The sequence below is a fragment of the Meles meles genome, chromosome 1 (genome assembly GCF_922984935.1).
Source record: "Meles meles chromosome 1, mMelMel3.1 paternal haplotype, whole genome shotgun sequence".
NCBI classification, from domain to species: Eukaryota; Metazoa; Chordata; class Mammalia; order Carnivora; family Mustelidae; genus Meles; species Meles meles.
Window position 1 is genome coordinate 210896898 of NC_060066.1, and position 19043 is coordinate 210915940.

Below are 19043 nucleotides of genomic sequence, written 5' to 3' on the forward strand. Positions count from 1 at the left end.
GAACCTGGTGTCTCCGGCGCTTGACCCGGATTCCAAACGCCCTCTGTTGTCACTGGCACCAAGGACAGTTGGTGTTCGGAAAACAATAAAGGTCTTTAAGATATAGCTTTTTAATATATTTTTATGTTTATATTTTATAGATATGTTTATATTAAATATATTGTATATATTATATAAAATCTATAAAATCTATATTTAATATATATAGCATATGTTATATGATTCATATTTTATACAATATATATTTTATGCAATATATATTTTTATATTTTTTAGTATTTATATTTATGTAGCTTGGTTTTCCCCTGGAATGGGGATAAATGCATTAGAAGGCTGCTCGGGGCTTGGTGTTACTGAATTACTCTCAGGGGTCCTGTCCCCATTTCCTTCTAATGGCACAGTTTTCCTCCCCCTCCCCCAACAATCATGCACTGCCCTCCCCCCCGCAGGACCTCCCCCACCTGTTTACTTGCTCCAGCCCCTTGCACTGGGTCTCAGTAGGGTAGAGACCCCCAGGTTGCCTACGCCTATGGATTCAGGACGAGAAGGTAAAGCATCAAGTTCAAAGATGACCAAAGTGATTCGTTGAAAAAAATCAAAGTAAGGAAACGTCGCATTTTTAAAGTGGGTGATAATTCTAGGGAGGAAAGGAAGAAAGCTAGTCGCTATAATGGGCCCACACCTTTGCAGTCGGGAATCCAAGCTCTCCCCCCGGTTAGGGGGTAGCTGTACGGCAAGTGCCTGGCTTGCTTTAAGGAAGGTGTTTGTGCTGGGGCCCCTCACAGCTGCTTGGTTTTGCAATCAACAGAAAAGTCAATTTTTCATTCATCTGCTCTTCTTGATTTAATCCTACAAACCAGCATTTAAACGATTCTTTCCCAGAGGTGGGATGCCAGGATCAAGGCCAGTGGCCCCAAGCACAGCCCCTGCATGGATCAAGAGGCTTTAGCCCGTGTCCCTAGCGGTAGCTGTGTTGCAGGTTTCTCCACGTTTCCTAAAAGGCCTTTGAAGTAGCCTCCGCAAGTGTTGCTGGGCCCCTGACGGCTTTCAGGAAGGCCTGCGGTCTCACAGGCCGGGCTGAGCCTGGGAAGGACAAGACCTGCCTGTTGGAATTCTCTCTCTGGCTTACCCTTCTGAACCACCCTTAATACCAACGAGCCGCACGAAGCAGAACCCCAGGGCCTCCACGGCTCTGGCCACATGTGGCCTCCTCTGCTCCAGAGCGGAGCCATAGGCCACAGCTGATCTCCCTGCCCTCTGACGCCCGACTCTCTGAGCCACCCATGATGTCCCTAATTCTGCTGCCCTTGATGCAACAGGACATGCATCCACCATGAATATATGCTTCCCTTGGGGTCCAAAGCTGGGGGGGTTGTGCCATGGGGAAAGTAAGCCGGTCAGCAGCCCTGAGAGTCCTCCAGAGCCCGATCCCTGGGTACAGTGTAGGGAAAGGGGGGCAGGGGCGGGAGCTCTCTTCACCACCCCGTGGGAGGGGGTGACTCGGGTCCAGATGTGCAGATCCGGACCTTAGCAAGGTCATGGCTACTGGGAGGCGGCAGCCCCGGGGACCGTGCAAAGGTGCTGGGTTCTCGGCAAGTCAGGATGTTCTGGGTAAACTTCAGACCATGAACTCTCCAAGAAGAAAGCTCCACAAACCCGCACACCCTCTGTGAGACGGCAGGGAGCCTGTTCTAGCAACTTCCTCCTCCACGGCCGAGCTGGAGAGAGCAGAGGGCTTCGAAGTCAGAGGCGGCAGCGAGCTCTCCAACCAGGAGCATGGCCAGGAAAGGTTCTAAGGCAAAAACACCTGCCGGGGAATCTTGCCCCCCCTCCCCCACCAGGACCTGGTTGTCCAGGAAACGAGAGCAAACTCCCCTTGTCCCAATCAGGGGTCTGAGTTCCGTTCCCTCTCCGCTCTCCGTAGGCGGGCAGGGCAGCTCCCGTAGGGGTGAGGGAGACGAGGAAAGGCACAAACCCGGCAAGGGGGCGGGGCGCTTACCTGAGTAGGTCCACTCAGACCCGCGCTGGGCCTGGGCCCCCAGGAGGAGCAGGGCCAGCAGGCCTACCAGAGCCGCCATGGTGCCACGGGTCTGGAATCGCGCTGGTCCTGGGGCGCTCTTCTTTTAAAAGCTCAGAAACTGTAAATAACAATTTACCCGGTCTCGCTGACTGACCCACCCTCCGCTGCGCCCACTAAAACAATAACACCTTCCCACAATGGTCCTTGTGACTCTGGTGACGGGCCAGGTGACGCGCGCTCGCCCAGGCCCGCCGGTGACATCGCCACGTGTCCTGAGCCCACGCTTGGGGTTGTTCCATGTCCTAACTTAAGAAAACTCCCTTGAAGGACCACACAGTGCACCCTTTGTGGATGAGTGGCCACAGGACGAGGGAAAGGCCCAAGGCACAGAGAGGCAGGATGGGAAGGATTTCCCGGGACAATGACATTTCCTGTGCCCTTGATCCTGGCAAGCGGGGACTCTGGGAATGGGTGAGGACCGTCCCGGGGGGGCCTGGAAGCCCTAGTCAGATTCGGCTTGGCATCTCCTGCCCATCTCAGCAGTGCCCAGGGGCTGCCCCTGCAGACCTGGGCTGCCTCGGCCAGCTGTCCTGGGAAATGGCCTGCCTGCGCCCCACCCCCCGGGCTTGGGCATGGGCCAGAGAGTTCCACCTGGAGGCCCTTGCTCTTGGCCTCACTCTTGAATGGCCTGTGGACCCTGGAGCCCCAGCTCGGGACCCACATCCCAGGGCGTCCCTCGGGGCCATGGAGCCCGTGTGGGCACCCTGTTTCTCCAGGGGAAGCCTTTGTTCTGACAGCTGCCATGGGCCCGGTCACACCCAGACGGGTTGGATGGGCGGCGTGCCTAATCCTTCCATGTCTCCTTGGGTAAACAGTCCTTGAAACCCGCTGAGGGAGAAACTTTTGAGTTTATACCTGCTGACAGGTCAGCATTTCCCATGCTCTTCCGAGAGGGCAAAGGCACAGGGCAGGCAGCATCCCCCAGGGCTTGTGGGTCTCTGCCCGGACACAGAGGACACCCTGTTCTGGAGAGCAGCGCTACCCTGTCCCCCACCCCGAGCTCATCACACGCCCCCTCCCTGGAGCCCGGAGGATGCTGGACCCACCCCGCGCCAGTGCGAAAGGATTCTGGCCAAGAGCGAGGGTTCTTCCGATCCCCGCTCTGCCACTGACGAGCTGTGTGGGACCCCAAGCAAGTTACTCACCCCCTCTATGCCTCAGTTTCCCCACCTTGAATAAGCGTTCAGGAGAGGACCTCCCTCCTTGTGTGCGGCCCCTGGCAGCGCCCCCTACCCAGATCCCTCGCTTCAGGAAGAAAGGAAGCCAGCCTGTTAGTGAGGGGCTGGAGGGGAACATGAAGAGCTCATTCCCCTGCTGGAACTCTCCTACACGCTTTCAGAGATGAGAAGCTTCCTCCCTGGTCTTTGCAAAGGGAGTCACGTCCTGCCTGCAGGGCTCCAGCCCTGGGTGAGACCCCACTTCTCCCGAGGACAGCAAGGACGCCAGGGACCTTCCCCGAGGCCAGGGACCCCTGCCATCCAGCAGGCAGGGAAACACGAACCAGGCGTCTAAGCGTTTTTCTTGGGAATCTGAGGTGGGACTCGGGGAAAGAGGGAGCGCAGAGGGAGCCTGAAAGTCACCGCTGGCTGGTGGCTGGTGGTGCAGAGCCCGAGCAGGGGAGGCAGGAGGGAAAAGGAGGCTGAGTGAGGGGTAGGGGCAGCCCACAGAGAGAGGGAGGGAGTGGGGGCCCGGGGCAGTGTGAGGAGACAGGACCCGTCCTCACAGTAAGGAGGGCTCTGGGAGCAGGTGTCCACGTCGCTGCCGGGGAATTGGAGGGTGTCGGTTACTCCCCATGACTCCATTTCCCACGGGTTCCCCTGTCCTGCACTCAGAGCTCTGGGGACGCCCAGGGAGCCCCGGCCCTTTTGTTACCCCACGGAGGCCTCCAGTAAGCACATGTGAGTCTGTCCTTTTAGCAACCTCACCAAGCAGCCATCCTTCTCCGGATCCTTGGCTCAGGCATAACCGGGGCAGGCTGGGAATCTGTGCCGCTGGCTAGCGTGGACAACAGGCGATTAGAGTGAGTAATTGGGTTAATCGAGTGATCGGACCAGCCGGGACCCACCTGCCAATGAGGGCATCTTACTAGAGAAAGAGGGTCCCTCCCTCTTCTCGGTGGCAGACTCCAATGACACCGTCAACACAGTCAAGCAGGGTCCCTGTCATTGCCTACGCTCTAACTCACTGTCTTCTTCTTTTATTTTTTTTAAGACATTTTTTCTCTTTAGATTTTATTTATTTATTTGGCAGACAGAGATCACAAGTAGGCAGAGAGGCAGGCAGAGAGAGGGGGAAGCAGGCTCCCTGCCGAGCAGAGATCCTGATGTGGGGCTCGATCCCAGGACCCTGGGATCATGACCTGAGCAAAAGGCAGAGGCTTTAACCCACTGAGCCACCCAGGCGCCCCTAACTCACTGTCTTCTTCAACCACAGAATTTTCCATTCACTTTGAACACGAGTTTCCTCCTTGTATTTGCGAAGCATGCTGCTTGTTTTGGTTCGGGTTTTTGTTTCATTTTAACTTGTTTTTTTAGGGTGTCACATTCGGCTCTGCACTCGCTTCTGCCGTCATGAGACCACATCTCCGGCTCATCAAGGCTGTGTCTAATTCTAAACTCCTGTTTTTCTAGCCCTATGGCATGAGGGACTGGCTGAGATGAGCTGACAAGTGTGCCATTTTCAAAGTAATACCATGTCAAAAATGAGAAGGGAGCTTTGTTCTTCCTCAGGGCCACCACAGCGCCGTGACGGAGGCCCATGGAGGCAAAGGAAAGAAAGAGGCAAGGATGTGGGATCAGCCCAGGTAAACAGGGAAGCACCAGCAGCCCAGGTGAGCTGGGAGGGGTGGTCAACCCAGGTGAGCAGGGAGGAGAGGCCAACCCAGGTGAGCTGGGAGGGGTGGTCAGCCCAGATGAGCAGGTAGGAGAGGTCAAGTCAGCCCAGGTGAGCCAATGCTCAGGTTTGCATAAGACTAGCCTAGAAGAATGGGTCTGTCTACCCAAGAATATGCACATTCTGGTTATAGTAATACAGACGGGCCACCATTTCGTTTCATTCAGGAGAGCTAGCTCAGGAATCCTAAAGAATGAGTCCTGCTCAACAAGTGAACTTTCTAGCTGGTTAAAGGCTCCGTTCTACATAAGTACCAACACACAGGCTCTTTTGGATTAAAATTTCTCAAATGTATCACACTCATGCCTGTTTTCTTTCTTTCTTTAATATTTTATTTATTTATTTGACAGAGAGAGAGGTCACAAGTAGGCAGAGAGGCAGGCAGAGAGAGAGGGAGAAACAGGCTCCCCACCAAGCAGAGAGTCCGATGCGGGGCTCGATCCCAGGACCCTGAGATCATGACCTGAGCCGAAGGCAGAGGCTTAACCCACTGAGCCCCCAGGTGCCCCTCATGCCTGTTTTCTCAAACAGATTAAGCTAAACATAATTAGACTTTTCCTAATGACTGAGGTTCACGGAGGGGAAAATCAATTATCATGCACCGTCATCTATTAAATGTCCCCTGGGCCTATAACTATATAAGACTGTTCTCCCCACGAAACAACCCCTGTTACATTTTTTGATTTCTTAGATGTTGAGGGGGGGGAATTGGCTAGCTTAGTTATTAAAGCAATATACGCTGATGTTCCTGAGAGGTATTCTAATTATTAACATTGAGAAGGCCAGGGCGTGACCAATCAGGACAGAAGTGAGACTTGGTGCCTTGGCAGGTCTGGAAGCCCCGTGCTTTGCCAGTAGTTAACCCTCTCGCTGGAGGACTGTATGGAGATTGCCAGGCCGGAGCCACGCTGGGCAGCGCGAGTGTCTGGAGGTACCCGTGTGTCTCTGTTTGATTTTTGCAGGTAGCATTGGTCACACAGGCTGCCAATTGTTTCCTCTTAGGGTCATCGGTTTGCCTGCGCTCATCTCCTGCCTTTTTGTGTACTGGTTTTTACCCGTTTGGCCAGAAATCAGTTGACTACCCATCTTAGAAGTACGCGCACAAGAAGAATGAGTAGAGCTGGACTGAGAGCCCGCAGGTTGTACTAAAGCCAAAATATGCAAACCCCGAAGCATCTGTTTTATTTTTACATATATTTTATCTTTTTTAGATTTTTTAAAAATTTATTTATTTGACAGAGAGAGAGAGAGATCACAAGTAGGCAGAGAGGCAGGCAGAGAGAGGGGGGAAGCAGGCTTCCTGCTGAGCAGAGAGCCCGATGCAGACCTGGATCCCAAGACCCTGAGATCATGACCAGAGCCAAAGGTAGAGGATTTAACCCACTGAGCCACCCAGGTGCCCCTTATTTTATTTTTTGAAGTAAGCTCTACACCCAGCATGGGGCTTGAACTCACAACCTAGATCAAGAGTCGTATGCTCTTACCAAAGGAGCCAGCTAGGCAACCCTGAAGCATCTTTTTTGACTTATGCAGAAAGTTTTTATTTCCTTTCTGACTTGCAGCTATGTCCCTATATGTGAAGTATTAATGTAACTAAATTGTCATATTAGATAATCTGCTTGCAGACTATTCAGACATATCCACCTGCATCAGTGGGATGCCCATGTTTCCTCCCACCAACCTCTCTGGGAAGATACCCAGTCTTATAGGATATCTTCCGACTCATCTGTTTCCCCAGAATTCAGCATTTAGGGTGTCTACCAGCAGGTAGATCCCTCCATCATATCTACCCTTCTTCCAGGAACAACCCCCCCCCCAACACACACACAAAAATACCACCGAGACCAAAACCCTGGTGGAAATTCTCTTCTCCATTATTAGTTTAGGTATTAACAAAACCGGAACCAATTCCTAACAACATTTACAGCCCGGCCTGCCGTTAACACTCGGAGCGCCTTATCTGTGTAAACTCACCATAAGGCCTGGTGTTGGAACCGGTCCTCTCTTTTGCACCTGCTGGCTGGACCATCTGCTGCTTCTTCTTCATCTGCAGCCCAGAGTCTTGCTTATATCCCTTTCACGCACTCCATCACCCCCACCCCGCCTTCTGGAGGACAGTCCATGCCTCTCAGCTCCACCCTGAAACCAGTCAGTAAACAATTCCAGATCTATACTGAGTCCTGACTCTCCCCTTACACTCAAGTGAATGGTTATGAAAGTAGACTGTATCAGTTTCCTGTTGCTGCTATAACAAACCTCAGCAAACTCAGGGCTGAAACAACATAGTGTATTCTCTTCCAGATTCAGGGGTCAGAAACCCAAAAATCAGTTTCACTGGGCTCAAGTCAGGCTGTTGGCAGGGCTGGTTCCTTCTGGAGGCTTTGAGGAGGAAAATCCATTCCCTCACCCTTTCAAGCTTCTGCAGCCACTGGCCTCCCTCCCAGAATCCCTCCCACCTCGTTTCAACCACCACATCTCCCACTCCTTGCGTCTTCTTGCTTCCCTCTTACGAGGATGCTTGAGACTGGATGTAGGACCCACTCCAAAAATCCAGGATAATCTCCCCCATCTCAAGGTCCTTAATCATATCCGCAAGTCTCTTGTGACATTCACAGGTTCCAGGGACTAGGACATGGACATTTGGGGCCAGGGGAAATATTCAGCCTAACACAAGGAATGAGGTAGGGGCTCACCAAGCTAAATGAAACTTTGAGCCACTGAAAACTGGGTTAAGATTTAATGTCACAAAACACACTGGGGATGGTGGGGGCTGTGAGGGAACAAGTTGGAGAAGGGCTGATCTGTGGGGAGAAGACCTATGGCTGGGCAATATTCTGAGTTCTTAACAGTCACCACAGCATGACCCGGGTCAGCTGGTTGGACCAGCAGAGCAGCCCAGTAACCTGAAAACGTGTCAGTAGCACTTTAGGAAAGGGTGTCGAAGACCCAGTGTGGTCAGTCTTCCAGGAGCAGGTGGGACCAGCACCCCTCCTTGATATGCATCAAGGGGGACAGAGGAGTCACCTTTTGGCCCAAGTTATAGTCTGACATGGAGGGACAGTCTCTGCATCAGAAATATAAAACCCTTTGCCTTGTGTCCACACATACCTCTGTGATATTGATCCAAGACTGAAAAGGAGAAGGTAACAGATATACCAAAATTTAAAATCTTTAAGGTTTTTCCTCTTCAGCAAAGGAAGCCTAACTCACTTTTTTACCAACACTTTCAACAAGAAAATTAGAAATGCTGGACAAATCATTTTTTTAAACATTTTTTTAAAGATTTTTTCCATTTGTTTATTTGACAGAGAGAGATCACAAGCAGGTAGAGAGAGGGGGGAAAGCAGGCTCCCCACTGAGCAGAGAGACTGATGCGGGGCTCGATCCCAGGACCCTGGGACCATGATCCGAGCCAAAGGCAGAGGCTCAACCAACTGAGCCACCCAGGAGCCCCAATTATTTTTTTTATATTTTATTTATTTATTTGAGAGAGAGAGGAAAGAAGAGAGAGAAAGAGAGAGAGCATGAGTTAGGGGGAGGGGCAGAGAGAGAAGCAGACTCCCCTCTGAGCAGGGACCCTGACATGGGACTCAGTCACAGCACCCTGGGATCATGACCTGAGCTGAAGGGAGATGTTTCACCAAGTGAGCCACCCAGGCACCCATTTTTTTTTTAAAGATTTTATTTTTAAGTAATTTCTGCACCCAGTGAGAGGCTGGAACTCACAACCCAGAGAGTAAGAGTCTTGCACTCCTCTGACTGAGCCAGCCAGGTGCCTCAAGGACAAATTAGTTTTTTGAAAAGTCTCTTGGAAAACATTAGAGGCACCAAGGCAGGGATATATAAACAGAATAATATGTCACCAGAGGTTGGGTTTGTCCCAGGAATGCAAGGTTAGTTTAACATCCGAAAATCAATGTAACAAAAAATAGGAGAAAAGGATATTAAAAGCATTTCCACATGTGAAGAGAAAATCAATCAATAAAATTCACCATGCAAAAGAAAAAATCAAAATCCACTTACGACTTAAAAAAAAAAAAAAAGCCACGGGGTGCCTGGATAGCTCAGTGGATTAAGCCTCTGCCTTCGGCTCAGGTCACGATCTCAGGGTCCTGGGATTGAGCCCCGCATCAGGCTCTCTGCTCAGCAGGGAGCCTGCTTCCCCCTCTTTCTCTGCCTGCCTCTCTGCCTACTTGTGACCTCTGTCTGTCAAATAAATAAATAAAATCTTTAAAAAAATAAAAAATAAAAAATAATTTTTTAAGCCTCTTCAGAAATTAGGGAAAAGGGGGAATTTTCTCAATTTGACAGAGAATATCTACAAAAAATTATACAATAAACATGATAATGGTGAAATACTGGAAGTTTCCCTCTGACATCAGGAAAGAGACTAGGACACTTGCTACCCCAATTTAAAATTTAAAATTTACCTGGAGGTCCAGGCAGTGCAATAAAGGAGGGAAAGTGTTCCGGATTAGAAATTTTAAGTTGACTCCATATCCAACATGGGGCTCAAACTCACAACCCTGAGATCAAGAGTAGCACTCTGCCCAGTGAGCCAGCCAGACGCCCCAGTGGTGGTGTATCTATACAGAAGAATGAATTAGCTACTTTCACAGACAACTACACAGGATTTTCACGATATGTTAAATGAACAAAGGCAATCACAGAAGAATAAAAAATGATTCTATTTGAATCTTTCTTTTTTTTAATATTTTATTTATTTGACAGAGAGAAATCACAACTAGGCAGAGAGGCAGGCAGAGAGAGAGGAGGAAGCAGGTTCCCCGCTGAGCAGAGAGCCCGATGTGGGGCTCGACCCCAGGACCCTGGGATCATGGCCTGAGCCGAAGGCAGAGGCTTTAACCCACTGAGCCACCCAGGCACCCCAAAAATGATTCTATTTGTATAAAGTTCCAAAGCAAGCAAAACTAGTCTCCAGTGGTGGAGGTGATGGGAAGGGAACACAAGGGGCCTCCTGGAGAGCCAGTGAGGATTCTGACCTGGGCGTTGATCTGAGATGATTGAGTGAAACGCTCATGTATGATTTATGCACTCAGCGATGCGCAAAACATCAATTAAATGGTTAATAATGAAGGAAAACTGTCTGACAATTCCTCAAAAAGCTAATATAGAATTACCATATTAGGGGTGCCTGGGTGGCTCAGTGGGTTGGGTGGCTGCCTTCACCTCAGGTCATGATCCCAGGGTCCTAGGATCAAGTCCCACATCGGGCTCCCTGCTTGGTGGAGAGCCTGATTTCCCTCTCCCTCTGCCTGCCACTCTGCCTACTTGTGCTCTCTGTCAAATAAATAAACAAAATCTTTAAAAAAAAAAGAATTAGCATACCATCCAACAATTCCACTTTTTTAAGAAGTTTTTATTTGTTTATTTATTTAAGTAATCTCTACACCCATCATGGGGCTCGAACTCACCACCCAGAGACCAAGCGTCTCATGCTCTTCTGACTGAGCCAGGAGTCTCTCCACTTCTTGATCCACACCCAAAAGAATTGAAAGTTGGGACTCAGACACTTGTACACCCATGTTCATAGCAGCATTGTTCATCATAACCAAAAAGTGCAAACAGCCCATACGTCCTTCGACAGATGAACGGATAAATTAAATGCGGCATATGTATACAACGCCGTATTATTCAGCCTTTGAAAAGAAGGCAAGCATTTTTATTTATTTCTTTTCCAGCTTTATTGAGATAAAATGGACAGCTAACATTGTGTAAGCTTAAGGTGAACAGTGTATTAACTTGAGACTGTGTATATCACAAACCACTACCACCACAGTGTGAGCTAAGAATGAAATTCTTTTTTTCCCCCAAAGATTTTATTTATTTATTTATTTATTTATTTATTTGACAGAGAGAGAGATCCCAAGTAGGCAGAGAGGCAGGCAGAGAGAGAGGGGGAAGCAGGCTCCCCGCTGAGCAGAGAGCCCGATGCAGGGCTCGATCCCAGGACCCTGAGATCATGACCTGAGCCGAAGGCAAAGGCTCAACCCACTGAACCACGCAGGCGCCCCTAGGACTGAAATTCTGATAGACACACACTACGACCAGGATGAACCGGAAAACATGCCAAGTGAGAGAAGCCAGCCACAAAAGGACACACACTGTACAATTCCACTTACCTGAGGCATCCGGAGTGGGCAGAGTCATAGACACAGAAAGGAGAATAGAAGTTTCCAGGTCCCCGGGGACAGGGCACTGCTCTTGAGTGGGTCCTATTTCTATTCGGGAAGATGAAAACTTCTGGAGGAAAAAACTTCTGGAGATGGGTGGTAGCACGGTCGCACGACATCATAAACGCACTTAATGACGCCAAATTGTGCACTTAAAAATGGTTCCAGTGTTCAGTTCTGCACCTTCCGCTGAGGTCATGATCTCAGGGGTTGTGAGATCGAGTCCCGAGTCAGGCTCCCTGCTCAGCGGGGAGTCTGCTTCCCCTTCTCCCTCCGCTCCTCCCCCTGTTCGTGCTCTCTCTCCCAAATAAATAAATAAAATCTCTAAAAAAAATAAATAAAATTTAAAAATGAAAGTGGCCGAGATGGTAAGTTTTATGCCATGACTACTTTACCACAATTAAATGTTTTAAATTTTGGGGGGTTAGAATGGTAAATTTTACGCTATAGGGAGTAGTAAAATATAGTAAAATTTACATATATAATATATATCATATGTATATTTATAACCACACTTTAACAAGTTAATGATGAACAATTCTTTGTCCATTGGTGTGAAAACATAAACCAAAGACACAACCCTCTTCAAGAATATAATGTAATGTCTCTTAGAAAGAGACAAGCAGAATTATCCTATCATTTTTGAGGAAATTAAATCAACAGTTTAAACACCTCTTCACAAATCAAAAGCAGGCCCATGAGGTATTACAAGAGTGTTTTCTCAAACACTGAAGACGCAAATAATTCTAAACTCACACAAAACATAGCCTAGTGCAGGGATAGGTGAACCACAGTTCGTTGGCTGAACTTGGCCGTGTCTGTCCTTCCCGTCGTCTGTGGCCACTCTGGCCCAGAGACTAGAGAATCTGCAAAGCCTAATATGTTTACTCTCTGGCCCTTTACAGAAAACATTTGCCAATCAGAGGGAACTGGCTCCAACTCACTTATAAAGCTAGTATATCCCTGGCACCGAAATCTAACAAGGACAGCCTAACAAGGAAAAACTATGATATCCCTCATGGATTTAGATACAAAAACCTTAAACAAAACAGGAAGGAAGGAAGGAACTAACGAGTGAACAAACAAACTTCCTAAGACTTTCTGAATTTTCAGTCTGCATTCCCTGGGCCTGTTTGGTGCCTTCTGTGGCGTCATTTTGTTATTGATCAGTCTCTTTTAGTTCATTTACTCAACCGAGGAAGGCTCCATTGCTAACCGTCCCTTTTCCTTCACCCACATCCCAGCCCCTCTTGTGGCTAAGAGGAACCACTTCACTCACTTTTAGCCAATGAGACATCAAGGGAAATCTGCAGGGGAGACTTCTGGGAAAGCTCTTGCTTGCTCGCTCTCTCTCTCTCTCCCTTTTTTAAATAACGGCTTCTTCCCCCGCCCCGTTTTTTAAAAGATTTATTTATTTGACAGAGAGAGCAGGAAAGCGCAAACAGGGGGAGCAGCGGCAGAGGGAGAGGGAGAAGCAGGCTCCCTGCTGAGTAGAGAGCTCAAAGTAAGGCTGGATCCCAGGACCCTGGGATCATGACCTGAGCCAAAGGCTGATGCTTAATGGACTGAGCCACCCAGGCCCCCCAAAGCTCTTGCCTTCTTATAAAAACAGGCAAGAAGAGAGAGAACTTGCCAACATTGTTTTTTCCTCTTTCTTTGACAGTAAAATTCAAGTTTGATGCGTGGAACTGTGGCAGCTATCTTGCGACCATGAAGGCAAAAACCCAACATGTTAATGATTACAGAGCAGAATGAGAGGAAGAATGTGGGTCCTTAATGACTTCACAGAGCAGCTGAGGCACTACCAACAACTGCCTCTAGACTTCTTGTCATCCAAGGAAATAACCCCTTTCGTCTGGGTCTCTGGTAGTTGGGAGTTCTGCCACCAACACATGAAAGAAAGCATTCCTAAGAGAGACCTCCACAAATATACAACATTTCTGTCGCTTTCCTAAGCTATGCTTTCACAGAGCTTACATTCTGGTTGGAGGAAACAAATATTTTTTTTAAATAAATAAATATCAATAGAAAATCGATCAATGAAAATAGGCTCAGTCTTGATCTTGATCTCAGACTCTTGATCTCAGGGTCATGTGTTCAAGTGCCATGTTGAGCTCCATGCTGGGCATGGAGTCTACTTTAAAAAATTTTTTATTTTATTAATAAATAAAATTTAAAATAAAATAAATAAATACTATATGTATATAAAATAAATACTTTAAAATAAAATAAAAATTTTTATTTCAGGGGCACATGGGTGGCTCAGTCGTTAAGCATCTGCCTTTGGCTCAGGTCGTGATCCCAGAGTCCTGGGATCGAGCCCCGCGTCGGGTTTCCTGCTCTATGGGAAGCCTGCTTCTTCCTCTCCCACTCTCCCTGTTTGTGGTTTCTCTCTCGCTGTGTCTCTCTGTCAAAAAAATAAATAAAATCTTAAAAAATTTTTTTATTTCAAATAGTGATAAGTGTATTAAGAAGATAAAGCAGCATAATGGCGTAGAGGATAAGGGAAGGAGGAAGACATCAGACAAGGTGGTCGGGGAAGGCCTCTCTAAGGTGATGTTTGAGCTGAGGCCTGACTGAGAAGAAGCAGCCAGGTAAAGGGGCACGTTCCTGACAGAGCAACCCACAAAAACCCAAAGGTGGGAAGAAACACAGTAAGTGTGAGGGTCCCCCCGCACACCCAGTCCATTAACAGACCCTGTCAAGTCTATCTTCAAAATATTTCTGACCATCTTTCTCACCCTGCACGTTGTTACCAGCCCGGACTAAGCCACTAGGTCCCTTGCTTGGACACCTGCAGTGGCCTCCCCCTGGTCTCTTACTTCTACTGAGGTCCTCCCTTATAGTCTGTTCTCCAAGTGGCCATAGAGAACCTTCTAAAACATGAACCAGCTCATTGCGATCCTTGCTTAAAGCCATCTAATGGCTTTGGTCTCACTCAGGAAAACAGCATCTCCTACCACTGTGCCCCCCTTTCCTGCTCTTCTCCTCTCAATGTGCTCTCACCACAGGGCCTTTGCACCTGTTGTTTCTCTCTGCCTGGAAGGCTCTTTCCCCAGATATTCATATGACTCCTCCCGCTTCCCACTCAGATTACTGGTGGAGGGACATCCCTTAAGAGACGGTCACTCCAGCCACTCACCCTAAAACACCCATCTGTCATTCCTAGTCCTTTTTATTTCTCCTTGTGCCATTGTTCTCAAGAATAATCAAATTTTCTTTTTACGTTCTGAATCAGGTCTTTATCCCATACAGAAGTTGTTAGCATTAAGGATGGGAGAGTTTGAGTGCATTCTTAAAGTGCAAGCATTCCCTTCCCTCACTTCTGGGTTTGCTCAGGGGCTGGGCTGCTACTATTTTGCATTACCTACTATTGAATACCTCCTAGAATAAAAATGTGGTAGCACCTGGGTGGCTCAGTCAGTTAAGTGTCCAACTCATGGTTTCCACTCAGGTCATGAGCTCGTGGGTCATGGGATTGAGCCCTGCGTCGGGCTCCACCGCAGCAGGAAGTCTGCTTGGGATTCTCTCTCTCCCTCTGCCCCTCTCCTCACCAGCACACACTTTCTCTCTCTCCCTCAAATAAATATTTTTTTTAAAAAGGAAAGAAAGAAAGGAAGGAAGGAAGGAAGGATGGGTGGGTGTATTTTTTAGATGTCTTACCTACTTTTCTAGATATAGTCTTTTCCTTCAGTCCCCTAGTTCCAATTTCTCTAAGCCCCAGATTGCAACATTTCCATCTTCATGAATTGGCTTTTAACAAACCATTCAAATTCTTAGAACTTGCAGACAGATCTACCCGGTGGTGTGTGTGTGTGTGTGTGTGCGTGTGTGTGTAAAGAACCTCCTGTCCTTGGAAGTATGCGATTTAAACTATCAAGAGCCCAAATTTACTTTCTACTTAATTCATTGACCTTCCTTCCTAATTAAAGAAGAAAAAGTTAGCCGTGTTATTGACATAGACAATTTCTGCAGCGGAGAGGAAGAATTAGAGCTGCTGGTTGGCACACTCAGGGCTCCCTGACTGCCCCAGCTTAGAGAGGGGCCGAGAGCACTTCCATCACTGAGGAAACGCTGATGTCGAAACCGGGTCCATCTGAACATTCCGTGGTCATAGGTTCTGGAGTGGGATCTGCACCAGGATGGCTTACACAGAAGTTACTCTCCAGAGGAATGAAGACTCTTCAGTGGAAAATAAGATCGTGACAGCAAGCATCTACCTGTCCTTTTTTACTTTGCTAAATGAGTTGAGTTCTGTACCGTCTGAGGCCAAAGGGTACGCCCAGCGCCTCTCAGTGTCATGCCTGCACAATCAAGGCTTTTCAAGAGCCCATCGCTTGCCCCGTGGCCTCTGCTCAGACACACGGAGGACCACCACCATATTGAATGAAGCGGAGCTCCTCCAAAAAGCCTGCTTTTCTAGCTGAAGGAATACACTGTGCGCTCATGACATCCAGTGGCCAGAAAAACACTGTGCAGCATTTTCTTTTATTTATTTATTTATTCTAGTTTCATACGCCATCCACGGTGCAATTGCAGACAGCTTCTCTGTGCAGGAATAGAGGATCCACAATGAGAAGGATATGAGTTGGGTGTCTCCCCGCTGTAGTGTGAGCCAGAGTCCAGGCTGACCAGGGAAACCTACTGGATGGATGCTAATAAAAGGTCATTTGGCTATCCAGAAAATTCCGTTCCCCACACCATCCAATAGGCGGTTACAGAAAGAGTGAAAAAAATATATTTAATGTCTTAAATTTTAACTAAGATTTAATTTAATTTAATTTTAAAAAATTAATTTTTAAATTTAAATCTAATAAAATTTAATTTTAATTTAATTTTAATTTTTAAAAAATTTAATTTTTTTAAATGGAGGTGAAATTTACACAACATAAAGTTAACCTTTCTTGAAGAGGCAATTCAGCGGCAGTCGGTATATTCACAATGTTATGCAACCATCACCTCCGTCTAATTCCAAAACATTTTCATCAGCGCCAAGAAAATCCTGTACCCATTAAACAGCCACTCCCCCATTCCCTCGTTCCCTCACTCCCTGGCAAGCACCAGTTTGCTTTCTCTGTCTGTGGATTTACCCATTGCGGTTATTTCATATACATGGAACCAGCCCATATGTGTGACTTTTGCGTCTGGCTTCTTTCACTTAGTGTAATTTTGGGGGGGTTCATCTATTTATAGCATTGTATTGGCATTTCATTCCTTTTCGTGCCTGAGTAATATTCTACTACATAAATACATTATCACATTTGATATATTTAGCGAATTCATCTATTGGACATTTCAGCTCTTGCCACTGTTCGGCTACTGCTAATGCCGTTGCCGTGAACGTTTGTGTACGAGTATTTGTTTCAATACTGGTTTCGATTCTTTGAGGTATATGCCCAGGAGTGGAATCGCTAGGTCACTTGGTCATTCTCCTTAGTTCTTCGAAGAAAAAATTTTTAAAATGCTTGAAATCAATAGAAGAAATTGAAATGGATTTTTTGTAGATTCCTTGAAATTGACAGAGGAAGAATTTTATTTAGACCAGGACCTAACCCTAACCCTAACCCATTGATTTTTTAAGTTTCCATCACGCGTGTGTATCTAAAGACATTAGCCCAGCCTGAAAGTAGGCAGGGGAATGAAAGCAGATGGAGGAGATAAAAGAACCCATTCAGGGGAAAGTTAATTTGCCTCAGGATACTCTGCAGACATTTGTTTCACTTGGGATGACAGTTCAGCAAACGGAAATCCCTGCCCCAAATCTTTGGTATGAGCTCTGTCGTGCCCTTTTATTTGAAAATAGCCTGCAGACCTAAAAGGAGTTCGGACAACGAAAGTGAATTAATTAGGCTGAAAATAATTCTCAAAACAATAATTTCCCTGGTGTGTTTTTTTTGATTCAAATCTTCCGGGTCACTAATTTGTCATGTTTTCTTTCTTTCAAAGGCAAAAACAAAGAGGGAATGTATTCGTTGCCCTCTGCAGTGAAATAGTCTTGATCCAACAACAGTGGCTGAGGAGCTGCTTGGCATCAACGAATGTTCCCGTAAGTCCCTGTTGTAAACACGTCAACCGTGTTGGATGGAATGCTTTCTAAACCAGCGCTCGATTTCTTGTCTTCTCAAACAGAGGATTCTGAATGTGATTAGGAACGCATTGGTCGGACCCAGTCTGAGCGACAGCACCGTGGTCTTCTCCAGAGCAAAGGGCTTGGGAAGAGGCTCTAGGGCCTGCAAGTCACCCTAAAATCCTTCAGCGCCATTTGTACGTGTGACTGAGTTTCAAACTACTTCCCGGGGACAGCCAGCTTGCTCAATGGGGAATGCGAAAACTCGGAAACCGGAGGTAGTTAGAACTTATATTTGAAAGACTCATCGAAAGCCCACTTTGGCTCTCTTTATCTCCAATCAACACCAGATGGATTGCCAATTAGCATAATGGGCATTAAGAATAATTTTGCACTGGGGTGCCTGGGTGGCTCAGTGGGTTAAAGCCTCTACCTTCAGCTCAGGTCATGATCCCAGGGTCCTGGGATCAAGCCCCACATCGGGCTCTCTGCTCAGCAGGGAGCCTGCTTCCTCCTCTCTCTCTCTCTGCCTGCCTCTCTGTCTACTTGTGATCTCTATCTGTTAAATAAATAAATAAAATCTTTTTAAAATAATTAAAAAAATAAAATACTTATGAAATATTGTACGTTAGTTTCCTTGTACTGAGTCTCCAAAATGCTGTGTGTATTTTGCATATCACCAGCTACACAACAATGTACTAGAACCTCTGGGTGTATTTTATATCTCTAATCCTTAAAGCAGCCCCGAAATTCAGGATATATTTTTTTTAAGATTGTATCCATTTATTTGACAGAGATAGCGAGAGCAGGAACACATGCAGGGGGAGTGGGAGAGGGAGAAGAAAGCTTCCCACAGAGCAGAGAGCCTGTATGTGGGGCTTGATCCCAGGACTCTGGGATCATGACCTGAGCCAAAGTCAGATGCTTAACAACTGAGCCACCCGGGCGCCCCAGGGTTTGTTTTGTTTTGTTGTTTTTTAAGATTTTATGTATTCATTGACAGAGAGAGAGAGCATGAGCAGAGGGAGAGGGAGAGGGAGAAGCTCCCTGGGAGCAGGGAGCCTGATGCGGGCCTTGATCCCAGGGCCCGGGGAACTTGACCTGAGCCGAAGGCGGACGCTCACCAGACTGAGCCACCCAGGTGCCCAAAGTTCGGGTATTTTTGACCCATCTTACAGAGGAGCAAACTGAGGTGTGGAGACATGAAGTAACTTTTTCAGGTGACACGCAGGTGTCAGGGTCAGCCAGAGGTAAGAGGAAATACGGTCACACCCAGATCCCCTCCCTGTGGTAGGCACCAGTCCTCCACCTGCTGAAAAGGCCCAGCCCTCTGGGCTCCATTTCAGACCAGAGCTTTCTCACAGGACGGGCCTCACCTGCAGCCACACTGGGCTCACCTTCTCCCTGCACCAGGTCCTGCCCTCCTCACAGCTACGGGGCGTCTCTCCCCAGAAACTCCCCAGGCAAACCTCTGCAGTGTTTCAAAGGGACCCAGTCTAAGACCGCAGGACTCCACTCCGACTCCAAAACCCTTACTCAGCTATGTCATTCTCTCGAGGCGCCCGGCTGGCTCAGTCGGTAGAGCCTGGGACCCTTGATCTTGGTGGTGTGAGTTCGCACTTAAAAAATAAAATCTTTAAAAAGAATGTCTCTCTCATTACGGGCTGGCTGAAAAGACGGTGTGGTGCGAGGAGGGGAGGTAGTCATCTGCATTTTTAAAACACACAGACATAGAGAGAGACACGTAAATCAACAAGAACATCGGATTGATTTCCGAGTAGTCCCCCAACCAATAAAATGTGTCTTCAAA

The 19043-nt window shown here is 47.6% G+C and overlaps 1 protein-coding gene across 1 annotated transcript in view; it reads right to left on the reverse strand.

Moving 5' to 3' along the window:
* Positions 1–18642, reverse strand: part of CA6 (carbonic anhydrase 6) — a 36168-nt gene extending 17526 nt beyond the window's left edge. The window contains exons 1-3 of the mRNA XM_046020861.1: positions 18631–18642; positions 6947–6976; positions 2000–2138 (exon numbers count right to left, since the gene is read on the reverse strand). Coding sequence (XP_045876817.1) covers positions 2000–2078 — 79 coding nt within the window. The 5' untranslated portion in view covers positions 2079–2138; positions 6947–6976; positions 18631–18642. The remainder of the gene's footprint in view (positions 1–1999; positions 2139–6946; positions 6977–18630) is intronic.
* Between the last annotated feature and the right edge of the window lie 401 nt (positions 18643–19043).